Source organism: Chiloscyllium plagiosum, chromosome 17, assembly GCF_004010195.1.
Source record: "Chiloscyllium plagiosum isolate BGI_BamShark_2017 chromosome 17, ASM401019v2, whole genome shotgun sequence".
NCBI classification, from domain to species: Eukaryota; Metazoa; Chordata; class Chondrichthyes; order Orectolobiformes; family Hemiscylliidae; genus Chiloscyllium; species Chiloscyllium plagiosum.
In genome coordinates, this window is record NC_057726.1 from 59,637,444 (window position 1) to 59,653,135 (window position 15,692).

Consider the following 15,692-nt stretch of genomic DNA (forward strand, 5'->3'; position numbering starts at 1 on the left):
AGGCAAGCCAATCATGAAATAAATATTAAATGAACTTTGCCATAATGAAAAACAAAATCTGCACAGAAAATCGTTAAGCAAGTTTCCAATATTGTAAATGTAACAGATTTTTGGCTGCAACAGATGCCTGCAAAACTTCAACCCCAGCACACATGGCACTCAGTGGAAAATGATAAAAGCCCAGTTGAAAACCTGGATGTGTCATGGATCTTGCTGATATTACTGGCTACTATACAGAAATGCTGTTAATGTTCAGTTGTCAAATAAGAACCAGTTGGTGTGCGAGAGGAGAAAATAATAAGACTTTTTTTATTTCAAAGTAATAGTAATAAAATTACTTCTGTACATTATGAAAGTTTGAACTGCACACAAGTAGCACATATACTTTCCATTCAGGTAGACAGTCACAATTCCAGGCAATATCTTACAAAAACTCTCACCAGCAACCCACTGGGCAATGTTTTCTGCAATAAATTAGACTAGCAGGTTTCAGCCCTCAAGTCTCAACCTTTATGGATGTCCAAACTCAGTCATTGACCCCTCCATCAACCATAGAATTATTCAATGTCATGTTCATTTCAATATTGCAAGGCAAGGAAAGTGTTTGTTTATGTGGATCTCACGACCAATGGGAATGAACCCAAAATCAAGCAATCCCGTTAAAAAAAAAGAGAGGGGATAGGCAATACACAGTACACTGCCTACGACCTCAATGCTCCTCCGCAAATTTGTTGTGGTTCACTGGCTGGAACTCTCTATTCCATTATCAAACAGACACATACAAGCGGGATTCAAAACAAAAGGTGGCCTTCAGTGGCAGTGCAATGGGCCAGCCCACAGCAGTAATAACACAAAGTTCCAATGAATCATTGCTGGTATTCTGAGCTTGCTTAACTTATCACAAAAATTAGTACAGGGGAGATGAGAAGGTCACCTCTCCCTACTCCCAAACAGTGAGAGGAGGAAAAGAATATACACGAGGGTGGAGGGGTCACTGCAAATCACTTAGTGATTTCCAGTAATTGTCAACAGATAGGCTATATAAAAAAAAGGGGCATATGCCAGGCATAAATCTATAAGAGGAAAAATGGCCACAAAATACCCAGGCATAGGATTTTATTTGAAGACGGTATCCCTGGAAATGTCACAAATATGAGAACAATGAGCATTCAACAGAAATGAGCAAACCTTTGTAAATAATTACATTTAAATAAAGGCCAAAGTTTTCAATAGTAGGGGAAGTTGGTGGATTACCAGGAGACAACCCAGGTAGGTCAGCCACGTAAATCAAGCCTGAATGGAGGATAACTTAGCTTGCTTAACTGGGCTTGTTTAAAACAGAAAGTGTTTCATTTCCTAGCCAGATCCTGTACAGTAGTTAACTTATAATAGCAGCACCAGAATTGGGCCACCCATTTCCAGTCTTAGTCTATGACAGTAAGCACGAGTCCCATCAGGCCCACTTGTAGATCTTAACCATTTTTTCTGTCAGAGTCCCCAAGAAATTCATGTGATTCACTTCAAAGGGACAGATGTCTAGGACAGGCTGGTCAGCCTGAAGCTTCTGGATGAGTGATCCGTTCCCTGCATTCCATACCTGCCACAAGAAAGTATAAAGTGTTACCCATCAGATACCTTCCAGATGGTGTTGACAGAATTTTAATAGTCAAATGAACAGTGTTTGTCACTTCATCTACTGCAACATCCCACCCAATCCCAACAATCCAGCCCTGCTCCTTCCATGTTTGTGGTTCTAAGGAGCCAAATAGCTAAACGACAAAAAAAACACATAAATACCAAGAATCATAGAATCCATACAGTGTGGAAACAGGCTATTTGGTCCATAAAGTTCACACCAATGCTCCAAAGAGTAACCCACCCAGACCCATTCCCCAATCCTATTACTCTACATTTCCTCTGACTAATGCACCTCACCGTCACATCCCTGAACACAATGGGCAATTTAGCATGGCCAATTCACCTGACCTGCACATCTTTGGATTGTGGGAGGAAACCAGAGCACCCGGAGGAAACCCACGCAGACACGGGGAGAATGTGCAAACTCCAGACAGACATGAGACTGGACTGGAATTGATCCCAGGTCCCTGGTGCTATGAGGCAGCAGTGCTAACCACTGAGCCCACAAACTATTGTCAAGTTATATCCTGGAAACAACAGCCGGTTCATCACATAATCCAATAAAGATACGTAAACCAAAAAAAAACACCGTTTCCTTTCATCAATGTCAAGAAACTCATTGTGCGTTTCCTGAGAGAGACACTATTCACATAACATATACTTAAACCGCTAATCCCCCACCTTCCACACTTAGAAAGCTAACCCTGTCCATCCACACTGCATCATTCTCATCCCTCTTCCACTGTGCATGCACACACTGGTTTTCTATCAACACCTTGACTCACTTCACATATACACAACATTGCTCGGTTACAGGTTGCTTTTGCATATAAAGGTCATTCTCAGGTAACCTCAGCAAAAGAAAAAAATCAAACGGGAAGGGCTTCCTCAATTGCATAAGGTGACAAATGGAATGGAAATAAAGTGAAAGCACTATTCCCTGAAATGAAGTCTGCAACGAGTTCAAATATCAACTTATGCAAAACAAATGGCTTTGACTACTCATTTATATTTTAAGTTGAGTTCAATTCTAGGAGTCTTAAACCTCAATTTTCATTGGAGGGTGAGGGTGCAATCCACACTGTGTACCCATTATGAAGACATTCATTTCACAGCCCCACACTTCCCAGACCCTGCCTCACGAATTGCGCACAACAAAAACCTCAATTACTGCTGAGAGTATTTACTGCCACCATGTGGATTAACTCAGTATCACAAGCATGAAACCAGAAAATAACCTTAGTGTCACAGACAGAAACAAACATCCATTACATGGAGAGCCACTCAGCATCTAAGCAAGGGCGTCCACTCCAGTTGCAGCTTCACTGCAGACTCCGTGATCATCAAATACATGCATTCATACAAGACACCATTAGCTGCCACTATCTGCAGTGCAATTGAAGACATTACAGAATCTTACAAAAGCCACACCATACCATTGAAAATACAGACTCTCATAATCACTTGTGTGAAAGAGAGGTAGCCTGTAGTTATCATAGCAGGAAATTGGTTTAGTGTATGGCCAATGACTGCCACAATTAGTTGGAGGTCCACTTCACTGCAACCATTGCTTGATAACAGAATCTGCCCCTACTCCAAGTAGCAGCATGACTGCAGATAACAAACAGCACAAGAGCCACTGGATCAATTTTGCCGTAGTACAGCAATGGATGGTGCACCCAAATGCCCTTTAACTTCAGATAATTTTTAGCAGTGAGTTCAAGTGGACTCCGAATGTTTTCACTCTGATTTTGCTGAGCTAGAGGCCTGCAAATGTAGGAAAATCCTATGGCTGATCCTGTGGCTCAGTTGGAAAGTTGATCTGGGAAAGCTTTAAACTTTAATGTGTTTCTACTCCTACGTGCCTGTTATACAGACTCCTTACCCCCAGAAAGAACCCTACTTCACAAACACCGGGGAGGAAGAGGGTGGCTGATGAGTTCACAGAGGTTTTGGCAGGGGACTGATATCTGTGTTTTGGGGTGGGTGCATGTGGATGAGGAAAGAGAGGCTGATTAAAATGCGTGCACATGAGTGAGGGTGGTGGAAAAATAGCGACTGAGGGAGTTCACAGAATAATAGTGATAAAGTGTTTCAAAAACACATTTTCATAGAAATTTTGATCTATCATTACATAAACTTTAATGACTCTTCAATATGTTACAATGCTGCTTTATTACTGTTTTGATTTTTCCTGATGATTTTTCATGAAAATTTCCAGGTGTTAAAATGGGGCCACATTGGAAAATAGTTTGAGAAAAACTGTTGAAACAGATTACAGCCACCCTTTGTTTGGATATTAAATGAATGCTGTGGAACTGAGAAATCTGGAATAAAAATATAAAATGTCAGAAATACTCAGCAGATCTGGAAGAATGTGTGGAGGAAGTTGACGTTCACATTTCTAGTCAATGACCTGTTAGCAACATTGTACTGTGGTGTGTTCTCTGTACACAATGCTGTTCTTTTGGAACCAATGTACTTCAATCACCATTTGGCCAATGTTTTTATGTTGACTGTAACAAAACATATTACCACGTTTGTCCCCATTAATCTATCTCGTAGTTACACTCCAATCTTGAGGACAGAACATCAAGGAACAAAGTTTGAAAACTGCTATCCAGGCAGCAGCTAATAACAGATTAGCAGGCAAAAAAGGATGCCATCACTTACCATAGCACTGTTGGATGCCTCATCCCCAGCACACACTAAGACACTGCCGTCCTTCTCGGGACTTGCAAAAATGGCATTTTTAGTAAGCAGCTTACATGTAGGGCCCGCATTGAATGTCTGGACTGGGTAACATGTACAAATCAGGTTCTCCAGCGAATCTGGAGAGGGACTGCTTGATAGTTCCATCATAACACACCGTAGGGAATTATGGGTTTTGCCTGTTTCAAAAGAGAGAAAAAAAAAATCATCCATACTTGTTTTTTTTCCCAATTCATTCATGGAATGTAGGTGCCGCTGGTCAGCCCAGCATTTGCTGCCTGTTTTGAATCATGCAGAGGTCAGTTAAGAACCAACCACATTACTGAGCGGAGCCACATGCAAGTCAAACCAAGTATGGCAGACTCCCTTCTTTGAAAGGCATTAGTGAACCAGCGGGTTTGTACAACAATCAACAATGGTTACATAGTTGCAAGTAGGCTAGCTTTTTATTAAATTCAAACTTCACCATCTGTGACAATGCCCCCAAAACGTTAGCCTGAGATTCTGGATTACTGATCCAGTAACATGACTACTATGCCATCAGCTCCCCCTCAAGACAAGCAACAATTCACAAATTTGTTTGTAGAAGATTCTCTCCTGCTTAGAGGATGTTTACTCAGATCTTGTTCCGCAAGTACCAGCAGCTCTGAGAGACTAATAGTGAGTAATGTTTTAATGTTGTTGCTGCAGCATACAAAACCATGGCATCATGGATCCTTCACAACTGGAGGCTGATGTTGCCTTCATCTAGATAGAATACTGAACACTACCAGCAGTACACAATCCTCATTTCAGGGCACTGAAGTCAATCATTTACCAACCAAACCAAAAATGTCTAAAAGAGTTAGCATCGATACTGCAATGGCAGACCCTCCCCTCAAATACTGCCTCACGTACCTGGCCTGTAAGTAACGAGACAGTGTCGCATTGTGGGTTCAATCTGTATATCTGTGCAGCTTCCAGCTTCCAGGGGCAGCAAGTGCGCTTTGTAAGTGTTTGTGGATTTCTGCTCCCAGAAGCAGCCGCCTTCCAGAGTGCCAGCCACCAGACCACCACATGGAAACGCTGCAGAAGCCATACGTGGGAGATAGGACAGTGAAGTCACAGGACATCTATATAGTAAAACATACAATGGGGACAATATTATTAGCTGCAATTGCTGAAGGTTGGGGAGGGGCAGGAGAAGAGGTACAGAGAGCACGAAAGAGAGAGTGTGCATTACAGAGAGACAGAGACAGAGACAGAGACAGAGAGAGAGAGAGAGAGAGAGAGAGAGAGCGCGCGCAAGCGGGCAAGAGAGAGAGCACGCGTCAGAGACACACGCACACACACACCCTAAAATTGCATTAGGAAAAGGCACTAGCAAATTTGAGAATTACAACCTGGAGCTCAAGATTGTGCAGCTGGTGACACTTCCTGCATAAAGACTTGTCCCCAGATGATGAGAAGAATCTTTGACACACTATGTGCCACAGGATTGGCATTCAATTTGGTTGAATGCCCTATTGTACCTTAATTTATAGTTTAAGTTACTTTACTTATTGTAACATCAATTGCTTGAACTTACATTTAACTTAAACTTTACAATTGTGCAATTAGCTTTAAAAAACTGGTGATAAATGCAAAGTACAAATTCATTGCATTTACTCACAAATCAGCTCCCTTTCCAAAGTCGATAAATTCTTTACTTCCCTGTGCTAGTTTAGACATTTATCTTTTCAAAATGACTACAAATGAAACACAGTCCCTATCAGCAACTTCTCAGTAACTAATTAACTAATGACTTTCCTCTAACATCCCTCAGACATTTTTCTATTCTTCTGAAGTTCACAGTGTCTCTCATGTTTCTGATGCTGATGACAGTCTCTGGGTCCTTCCCTTTTATATGCTATTGCATCAGACTCCGTTCAGGTTGAGGTGGTGACAAAATGTTCCAGTTTGCCAAATTCCAAGAAAGCTGAACACATTTTACTGTATCTGGCCAAAGAGAAGGAGGCAGAGGCGAGCACACAACTTTGGCAGAATTGCCATCTTCCATATTATCAATGATATCCTGCACTGTGTGCATGGTTTTTGCAGGCTGCAAGTCTGTCTGAAAGGTGGCACAATCAGGAGAGTTTTGACTCCCACAATAATACACTTGTGTGACCATACATCGCATATCATCCAGGACAATGCTTCGAATGCTAACAGCAGTCACACTACTTGCATTCTGCAGTAAGCTGCTATACCATCTGCATTTAGGCCATGAAGAGAAATTAGAAAGTGGTAATTGGGTGGACAAGGGTTATCCTTTGACAACACGATTCATGACATTTTTCACCGAGAGGATGGTAGGAATGCACTTTGTGGGAGGATTGAAGAGGTAGGAAACATCACATTGCATTCAAAGGTAAGTGGATGAGCACTTAATATTCAAGGCTGTCGGCCATTTTATGACAATATTCTGGAAAGTGGGATCAGTGCAGAATGTGTCAAAGGACCTCTTTTGTGCCATATGATTTTATGACAACTACAGGGTGTGGGGAGACAGAAAAAGGGTAAGCAGACAAAGAGAATGTTAACATTAGATCAGGAAAAAAAGAGAAGTTAAGTAGGTGATGATGGAGACTGTGAATAGTTGAAAATGGGTTAACTGTGCTGAAAGCAGCCCATTTCAGATAGGAGCTGGGGTAGTAATAGAAAGTGGGGTGGGGGTCACCCGTTAAAGTCACTGTTGAGTCTTGAAGACCATGAGATGCTGCCAGACCTGCTGAGTTTCTCCAACAATTTGTTATTATTTGTTTCAGATCTCCAGCAGCCACAGTTCTGTTTTATTTCTGTCAATCAGGTGACTTCAGCTTGAAAAGTTACTCAATGGAACAGGTGGCCTTCTTCCTTTTCGACCTCCTATTCCCTGATTCAATCACTGTACTTCTGTAAAGAATCTGAAATCTTCTCAGTGAAGGTTTTAGTCACAACTGATAAGGCAGTTACAATTTGAGCATTACAAATTCCAAACGCATTACTATCTAAGGTTTCCAACCTGGACCGTTATGACAAGTGCTGTAACATATCCCCTGGGTGATCCAGACCACTGTGCAGCCAGTAAGAGTATAACAAGCAAGCAAGCCATGCAGAAAGGACAAAGAGTGACTGAGCATACAAGCAAAAGTATAATTTCACTGTGCATTAAAAAGACATACCTAGAGCCCTGTGATGGCAGCTCCTGGACATGGGTTGTCGTATCCCTCATGTCATATATCAAAATGGAACCATTTATCAACCCAGCATAGATGTAGTTTGTGTCATCTGAACACCAGCAGCAGCTCCAGACAGGACGACCAGTGTTGTAAGTCTGAACCACAGTGTTGGCCATCAGGCTATAGAGACAAAAATTAACAGGGTCATTGCAAGCACAGGATGATGCACGGTCAATATCTTGTGACACTTTGCTACAGGCAAGAAAACAATTTTGACAAAACCTGGCTGCAGTTTTGGACAGCTCCCAGGGAGTGGCAGGACGATGGTTTTTAGGAGGTTCATGGCTGTAAACCCTGCCTAATTTCAATCTGGGCATGATTAAGGCACAAGAGGTCAGCCTGAGGTTCCCTCAGCTGCTGGTTCTTTTTGGGATGCAAGAGATACAAATCAGACCATCCCAGTTAAATCATGCTGGCGGGTCATCTTCCAATTATCTCTTTCTTCTACAACTTCTTGCTCGGCCATTTTAGAGGATATTTGGGAATATGGGAGTCCAAAATTAGAGGACATAGGTTTAAAGGTGAGAGAGGAAACTTTTTCACATAGAGAGTGGTGTGTGTATGCTTTGAGTTGCAAAAGAAAGTGAAGGAGGTGGGTACAATTACAATATTTAGAAGGCATCTGGATGGGTATATGAATAGGAAGGGTTTAGGGGGATATAGGCCAAATGCTGGCAAATGGGACTGGGTCAGATTGGAGTGTCTGGTCAGCAGGATGACTTGGACTAAAGGGTCTGTTTCCGTGTTGAATGGAATAAGAGTTATCATTTGCAAGCCAAAGCAGGGAGGTAAGGTTCATTAAATGAAGTACGATAATAAACTAGTTGGATTGTCAACCTGACAATTGACATCATTTTTGTGGTGGTCACTTATAACTGGATATATTGAATAATGTTTTACACCTTGCTATAATGCAATTCAAGCTTACAACAGCTGGAAATGTAAATCCAGTTCCAAAATCACTTATCATAGAATCCCGACAGTGAAGGAGTAGGCCATTCGGCCCATCAGATCCACACTGATTATCTGAACAGCATCGCACCCAGACCACCCCCCCTCCCTTATCCAATTCCTGTAACCCTGCATTTCCTGTGGCTAATCCACCTAACCTACACATCCCTGGACACTATGGGCAATTTAGCATGTCTAATCCACTGAACATCTTTGGACTGTGGGAAAGAAACCAAAGCACCCGAAGGAAACCCACACAGACACACGGAGGATGTGCAAACTCCACAGAGACAGTCACCCAAGGCTGGAATTGAACACTGGAATTGGTGCTGTGAGGCAGCAGTGCTAACCACTGAGCCATGCTGCCCCTGTCCTACTGAGCTCAGAATTCATATCAAACAGGAACCAGTCAGATAGCAAACTAATGGTCTCGGTAAAGAACTGCATAAGCATGTGATTGAAGAATGAAGGCTGCCCTTTGAACCACACAAACGCAAACAGCCAACACCTTCAAGACAAGAGGTCATCTGCAGTTACTTCTGCCCAAATAGCAGTGGTGGATTGCTCCTGGAAGATCTAACTGCTAATTTTGTTGTTGATGAAAACAGGAGGTCCAAAACAACTGACTTAGCCAAACCCCAAAGGCTACTGTATATCAAAGAAATATTTCATGACGAGGAAGTGCACAAAAAAAAACAAAGAAACACAGACTACCTTTTCCCTCAGTGCCTAAAAACAGAAGTTCTTAGATACTGCCCAAGATAGAATCTTATTCACTTATCTAGATGACAAGAAAGAAAACTATCAATGGCTTTGATCCCTTCCAGCTTGATACTGATTCACCTGGTTAATTTGACAGTGTTGTCCAGAGATGCAGAAAGGAGGACACTGTCAGGGCGGTCACTGAATGCCAGACCTCGGATCTGTTTAGAATGGATGGGGATGTATTGAGTGCTGCGGAAGTTCATCCCACTTATCTTCTTCACACCACATCCTGCATAGCAAAGAAATGAGGTAAGCCAGAATGGCAAAAGTTGAACTATTAGGAATTGTCTTAATTGCAACGCAACAGCAGAGTTTCAGGAAAATTGGTCACCCAACACTATTTGGCCTCTCCACCAGCAGCCCTGCCATAAAAGCAGATAGCCTGATCTAGAAACAAGATGTGGGAAGTACTCAAACGATAATGTTCTCAACAAATTCTGCTGAGTTAAAAGGACACATCTCTTTAGTGCTCAAAATCTTTACAAACTGGGTGGACAAATCCAATTACAATCTTTAGCAATAAGGCTGGTCAATGCATCAATATCATAGAATAACACTTCTCAAACTGCAAGTTTTATAAAGTAGTCTGGAATCACAGAACTGAGGGAAGAAAGGAAGAAGAGGAATGAGTTCACAGCAGAGAAGAGATTAATGCAGAACAAGGGGACTGCTAGAGGAACTAATTTTTAAGTTAGGGGAAAATGAATGACTAAAACTTAAAGCAAGACATTTTCAAGGAGAAAATAAACCTTTTGAGAACTGTGATGTAGATGATGGTCAACATTTAAGTAGGAAGTAGTCGACAGTGAGATAAACACTTTGAAGGCTTACCAGGTAGGAGAGTTGTCTGAGGAGAAGGTTGAGACACAACAAGACAGGTCATCAAGGAGGAGTATGCCATGACTCGACAGTTCCCACTCTGTGAAACAATGATACCTTTCTCAAACTGGTACTTGGACTGACTTTGACTGGAAATGATATTGCCTGTTAGGGAATTACTGGAACTAGCAGAACCTTGAGAAGCACTTGGACCATGTTTAGCAATCAGACATCTCAGCTCCTGTAACAGCAGCAGAAAAAAAAACATCAATGCCATGCTCACAAAACAAGGAAAGTTTAGTTATATAGACATGTGCACAACCCAACATAGTCAGACAAACACTCCAGTCGACAGTATATTCAAAGTATATTCAACCTATATGTATATGTATATAGGAATTATTAGACAGCTACCTATACATCCAATAGGGAACTCATTACACACAGCTATCTTCTGCTCTGTTTAAAGTAAAATGCCGCAGATGCTGGAAAAAAAGAAATGAAAACTGAAAATGCCCGAGAAACCCAGCAGAAGAGGACTCATTGAAACATGGTGACTCCCTCCTCTTCACAGATGCTGCCACATTTGCTGAGCTGCTCTTTGACTTTGTTATTTCTTATTTCATGCTCAGATTCCTCTGAAATGTTGGGTCTCTGTTCTACAGCCCATTCACTGTTTAACAAATTCTCAACAGCTGCCTCAAGTGTTACTTTCAAGCTTCATCTCCGCTTATCTATCCTTCAAAAATACTGCATGCCAGATATAGCTACATGCAGCAGATATCAACACATGGAGCTGTACACAGAGGTAATTCAATGTAGAACTACAAACATCAGGCATTAAACATTATGCTGAATTTAATCCATCTTCCTAACTCCTTTTTGTTCAGACTTAGTTGTTTGACCATGAGCAGAGCTCAGGATTTGGACCATGACTGTAATGAGTGTCAATAAACATTTGATTGAAAGCAACATCGGGATCATCATCAACTCAGCAACTACAGAACATTACACAGCTTTAACAATGTGGATGAAATCTATAGATTTGAAATCACCTTAAATCAGCAGACTGATCAACAACGCAAAGGATGCCGAGCATAATATTAATGTTTTAGGGTTCAGGTGTTTGCTTTGGATAATCTCAGATACGAGGGATGATGGAATTTCGTTTGAAATAAATGGATTGGATTGGTTTGAATACTATCTACTGAATGGGTGAGGTTGGCAGGAATGATACATCCACAGAACAGCATTCAGCATTTCGACAGAATTTGATTCAAATTTTGGAAACTTTCTCTGTCCACAATGAGACACTACACTATTAAACAGCCCAACAAAATTGAAGTACCTCTAGTCAAAAGCTCAAGAACTTCCAGAGAGGATAATATTTCCAGTTATGGAGAGTAAACTGCTGGTTCGCTGTGAACATAGTCTCAAAGAGCTGGCCATTATAATGAGGCTGCTTGCAACAGTCACTGTATGAAACAGACAGAAACTTCTGGCGTTTGTGCACATGCAGCTAAAACACAGAAATTTAAACTGACGCGGTCAGTGCTATTCTGGCCCTCTGACGGATATACCAGTACAATATTTACAGCTTCAGCTCCAAATGTAATGACAATCATGATGCAGCTGTGCACTTCTGTTGTCACGCTGAATAACATTAAATTTTAAACAAAAACAGAAGAACCTCCGTAGGCCTGGCAGCATCTGTGGGGAGAAAGCAGAGTCAATGTTTCAGGTTCAGTGACCCTTCCTCAAAGAATTTCGGATTTTATTTCAGATTTTCAGCATCCACAACTCTTTTTTGTTAACTTAAAATTTAACTTTGTTCAAAGAGCAAGGGGACCACAGAACGAGATAATCAATCCGTAAGTTTCTTTGCAAATTAGAGCTTGATGGCTATGGATACCCTGGTTACTCTACAGGAGCAGTGTAATGTTAAGAGTTATAGACTATTTTATAATCACCAGAGCATGAACAAAGAACAAAGAAAATTTACAGCCCAGGAACAGGCCCTTTAGATCTCCAAGCTTGAGCCAATTCAAATCCACTGTCTAAACCTATTGCCCAGTTCCTAAGCATCTGTATTCCTCTGCTCCCCACCTACTCATGCATCTGTCCAGACGTACCTTAAATGAATCTACTGTGCCTGCCTCTACTATCTCTGCTGGCAACGCGTTCCAGGCACATACCACCCTCTGTGTAAAGTACTGCCATGTGTATCCCCCTTAAACTTTCCACCTCTCACCTTGAAAGCTTGACCTCTCGTTATTGAATCCCTCACCCTGGGAAAAAGCTTATCTCTATCTACCCTGTCTATGCCCTTCATGATTTTGTCGATTTCAATCAGGCCTCCCCTCAATCTCCTCTTTTATAATGAAAACAATCCTAACCTACTCAACCTCTCTTCATAGCTAGAACCTTCCATATCAGACAACGTCCTCATAAACCTTCTCTGCACCCTCTTCATATCCTTTTGGTAATGTGGCGACCAGAACTGTACACAATATTCTAAATGCGGTCGAAACAAAGTCTTGTACAATTTTAACATGACATGCTAGCGCTTATACTCAATACCCCGTCCGATGAAGGCAAGCATACCATATGCTTCTTGACCACTCTATCCACCTGTGCAGCTACCTTCAGGGTGTAATGTACCTGAACTCCCAGATCTCTCTGCTCATCGACTTTTCCCAAGGCTCTTCCGTTTACAGTATAGTTCGCTCTGGAATTAGACTTCCCAAAATGCATCATCTCACATTTACCTAGATTGAACTCCATCTGCCACTTCTCCGACCAACTCTCCATTCTATCTATATTCTCCTGTATTCTTTGACAGTCCCCTATGCTTTCTGCTATTCCATCAATCTTCGTGTCATCTGCAAACTTACTGATCAGACCAACAGTGCCCTCTTACAGATCATTGATGTAAAATACAAACAACAGTGGCCCCAGCACTGATCCCTGTGGAACACCACTGGTCACCTTTCCCCATTTCGAGAAACTCTCCAACTACTATTCTCTGTCTCCTGTTGCTCAACCAGTTCTTTATTCACCCAGCTAGAACATCCTGCACATCATGTGACTTCACTTTCTCCATTAGTTTACCATGGGGAACCTTATCAAATGCCTTACTAAAGTCTATGGATGTGACATCTACAGCCCTTCCTTCAATCTATCAACTTGGTCACAATGAATTTGCAAAGGAATTTACAGACATTTTGTAACTGTCTCTGGGCTGTCCTAATCTTGCAAATAGTTTAATTTTAATGCAAAAATTGTGGTGGCCTAGTTACTTATCTCCTGCTTTGAACAAAGTTTTAAGCAACTGACTCAGTCATTTTTGTCACATTCAGATTAAACTCTCAACTTGTGCAGTCACTAACTGCAACACTTCACCTGCTGGTATGGCCAGTAACCAAAGCTTTGTTTGAACCCACTGATTTCTGTGAACTTGAACTTTTTACATACCCTTGTTACTGTTAAAAAGAAATTAAATTGTTAAAACTTATTTAATTCCTCTTCATCTGAGTTCTAAAGGATCCTCCCTTCATTCTGAGGCTGTGACCTCAGGTCAAAGTCTCTGACTAGCGGAAACATTAGATTAGATTATATTACAGTGTGGAAACAGGTCTTCGGCCCAACAAGTCCACACCGACCCGCCGAAGCGAAACCCACCCTTACCCCTACATTTACCCCTTAACTAACACTACGAGCAATTTAGTATGGCCAATTCACCTGGCCCTGCACATCTTTGGACTGTGGGAGGAAACCGGAGCACCCGGAGGAAACCCACGCAGACACGGGGAGAACGTGCAAACTCCACACAGTCAGTCGCCTGAGGCGGGAATTGAACCCGGGTCTCTGGCGCTGTGAGGCAGCAGTGCTAACCACTGTGCCACCGTGCCGCCCTCTTCCACATCATCGCCACTTCCAGTCTTCTATAAGTTTCAATGAGATCTCTCCTCATCCTCCGTGGAATACAGATCCAGAGTCCTCAACTGCTCCTCATCTGACAAGCCCTTCATCCCCAGGATCATGCTGTTAACCTCCACTGAACCCCATCCAAAACCAACACATCCTTTCTTAGATACAGGGCCCAAAACTGGTCACAGTTATCCAACTGCAGTCTGACTGAAGTACTACACTGCCTCAGCAGTACATCTCTGCTCTTGTATTCCAACTCTCTGAAAAGGAATGCAAATATGGCATTTGCCTTCCTAACTGCCAAATGAATCTGCAAGTTAAATATACAAGGAGTCTAAATTCCAAGTTCCTTTGTTCTTCAGACTTCTGAAGCCTTCCCATATTTAGAAAACACTCTACATCTTTATTCTTCCTACCAAAGTGTGTAACCTCACACCTTCCCACAATGTATTCCAAGTACCACTTCTTTGCCCACTTTCCTAGCCTGTCCAAGTCCTTCTGCAGCCTCTCTACTTCCTCAACACTACCTGATCTTCCACCTACCTTGGTGTTACCTGCAAACTTAGCAACAATGCCTTCAGTTTCTGCATCCAGATCATTAATATATAACACAAACGGACCCCTGCAGAACTCTAGTCACCAGCTGCCATCCAGAAAAAAGATCCCTTTATCTCTACAGTCTGCTTTCTGCCAGTCAGTCAATCTTCTAATCATGCCAGTAATTTGCCTCTAACACCATGATCTCTTATTTTATTTGGCAGCCTCCTGCATGGCACTGTGACAAAGGCTTTCTGGAAATCTACATTGATCACATCCACTGACTCTCTATTGTGTAATTTGCTTGTTACCTCCTCAAAGAATTCAGACAGATTTGTTAGGCCTGACCACCCATTGAAGAAGTAGTGCTTACTCCACTATATTTTACCATTCACTTGCAAGTATTCTGCAATCTCCTCCTTAATAATGGACTCTCAAATCTAACCAACAACCAAGACAAGGCTAACTAGCCTAGGACTTCCTATATTCTGCCTCCTTCCCTCTTAAACAGGGGTGTTACATTAGCCATTTTCCAGTCCTCTGGGAACTTCACTGACCCCAGTGAACCCAGAAAGACGACCACCAATATCTCCACATTCTCCTCTGCTATTTCCTTCAGAAATCTGGGGTGTAGTCCTTCTGGTGATTTATCCACCTTCAGCTTCCCCTTAATGATTGCCTTTACGCTCACCTACGCCCCTGACTCTCTTTTTTTGTTATTCCCTTGCAGGACATGGGTGTCACTAGCTAACTGTATCTATTCCTTCATGACAGGGGAACTTCGATTATCTGAACGAGATGGGCAGGCACTATTTCGTTCAGATAATCGATGATTCGGGTAATTGGGGCTCGGAATGTTTTTTTAAAAGTCTTCTCCCAGTTCAGGAGACTAGCAGTAGCACACAGCGCGTGAGACCCTGCCCCCAAAACCGCCCGCTCCCGTCCAACACCCCCGGCCCCCCAACTCCGTCCAACACCTCCCCCGGCCCCCAACACCACCCCTCCCTGCCCGCCACCCCCGGCCAACATCCCTGCCCTCACCCGTCCAACACCGCCCCACACCGCAAAACTGTCCCCCACTCTCAACACCCAACCCCC

At 42.4% G+C, this 15,692-nt stretch overlaps 1 protein-coding gene across 1 annotated transcript in view; it reads right to left on the reverse strand.

Annotated features, from left to right (window-relative positions):
• Nucleotides 1–288: 288 nt before the first annotated feature.
• The window catches only part of rfwd3 (ring finger and WD repeat domain 3), a 37,457-nt gene continuing 22,053 nt past the window's right edge, over nt 289–15,692 (reverse strand). The window contains exons 8-13 of the mRNA XM_043707239.1: nt 10,140–10,368; nt 9,387–9,537; nt 7,536–7,712; nt 5,248–5,462; nt 4,312–4,529; nt 289–1,597 (exon numbers count right to left, since the gene is read on the reverse strand). Of these exons, the coding sequence (XP_043563174.1) occupies nt 1,454–1,597; nt 4,312–4,529; nt 5,248–5,462; nt 7,536–7,712; nt 9,387–9,537; nt 10,140–10,368 (1,134 nt within the window). The 3' untranslated portion in view covers nt 289–1,453. The remainder of the gene's footprint in view (nt 1,598–4,311; nt 4,530–5,247; nt 5,463–7,535; nt 7,713–9,386; nt 9,538–10,139; nt 10,369–15,692) is intronic.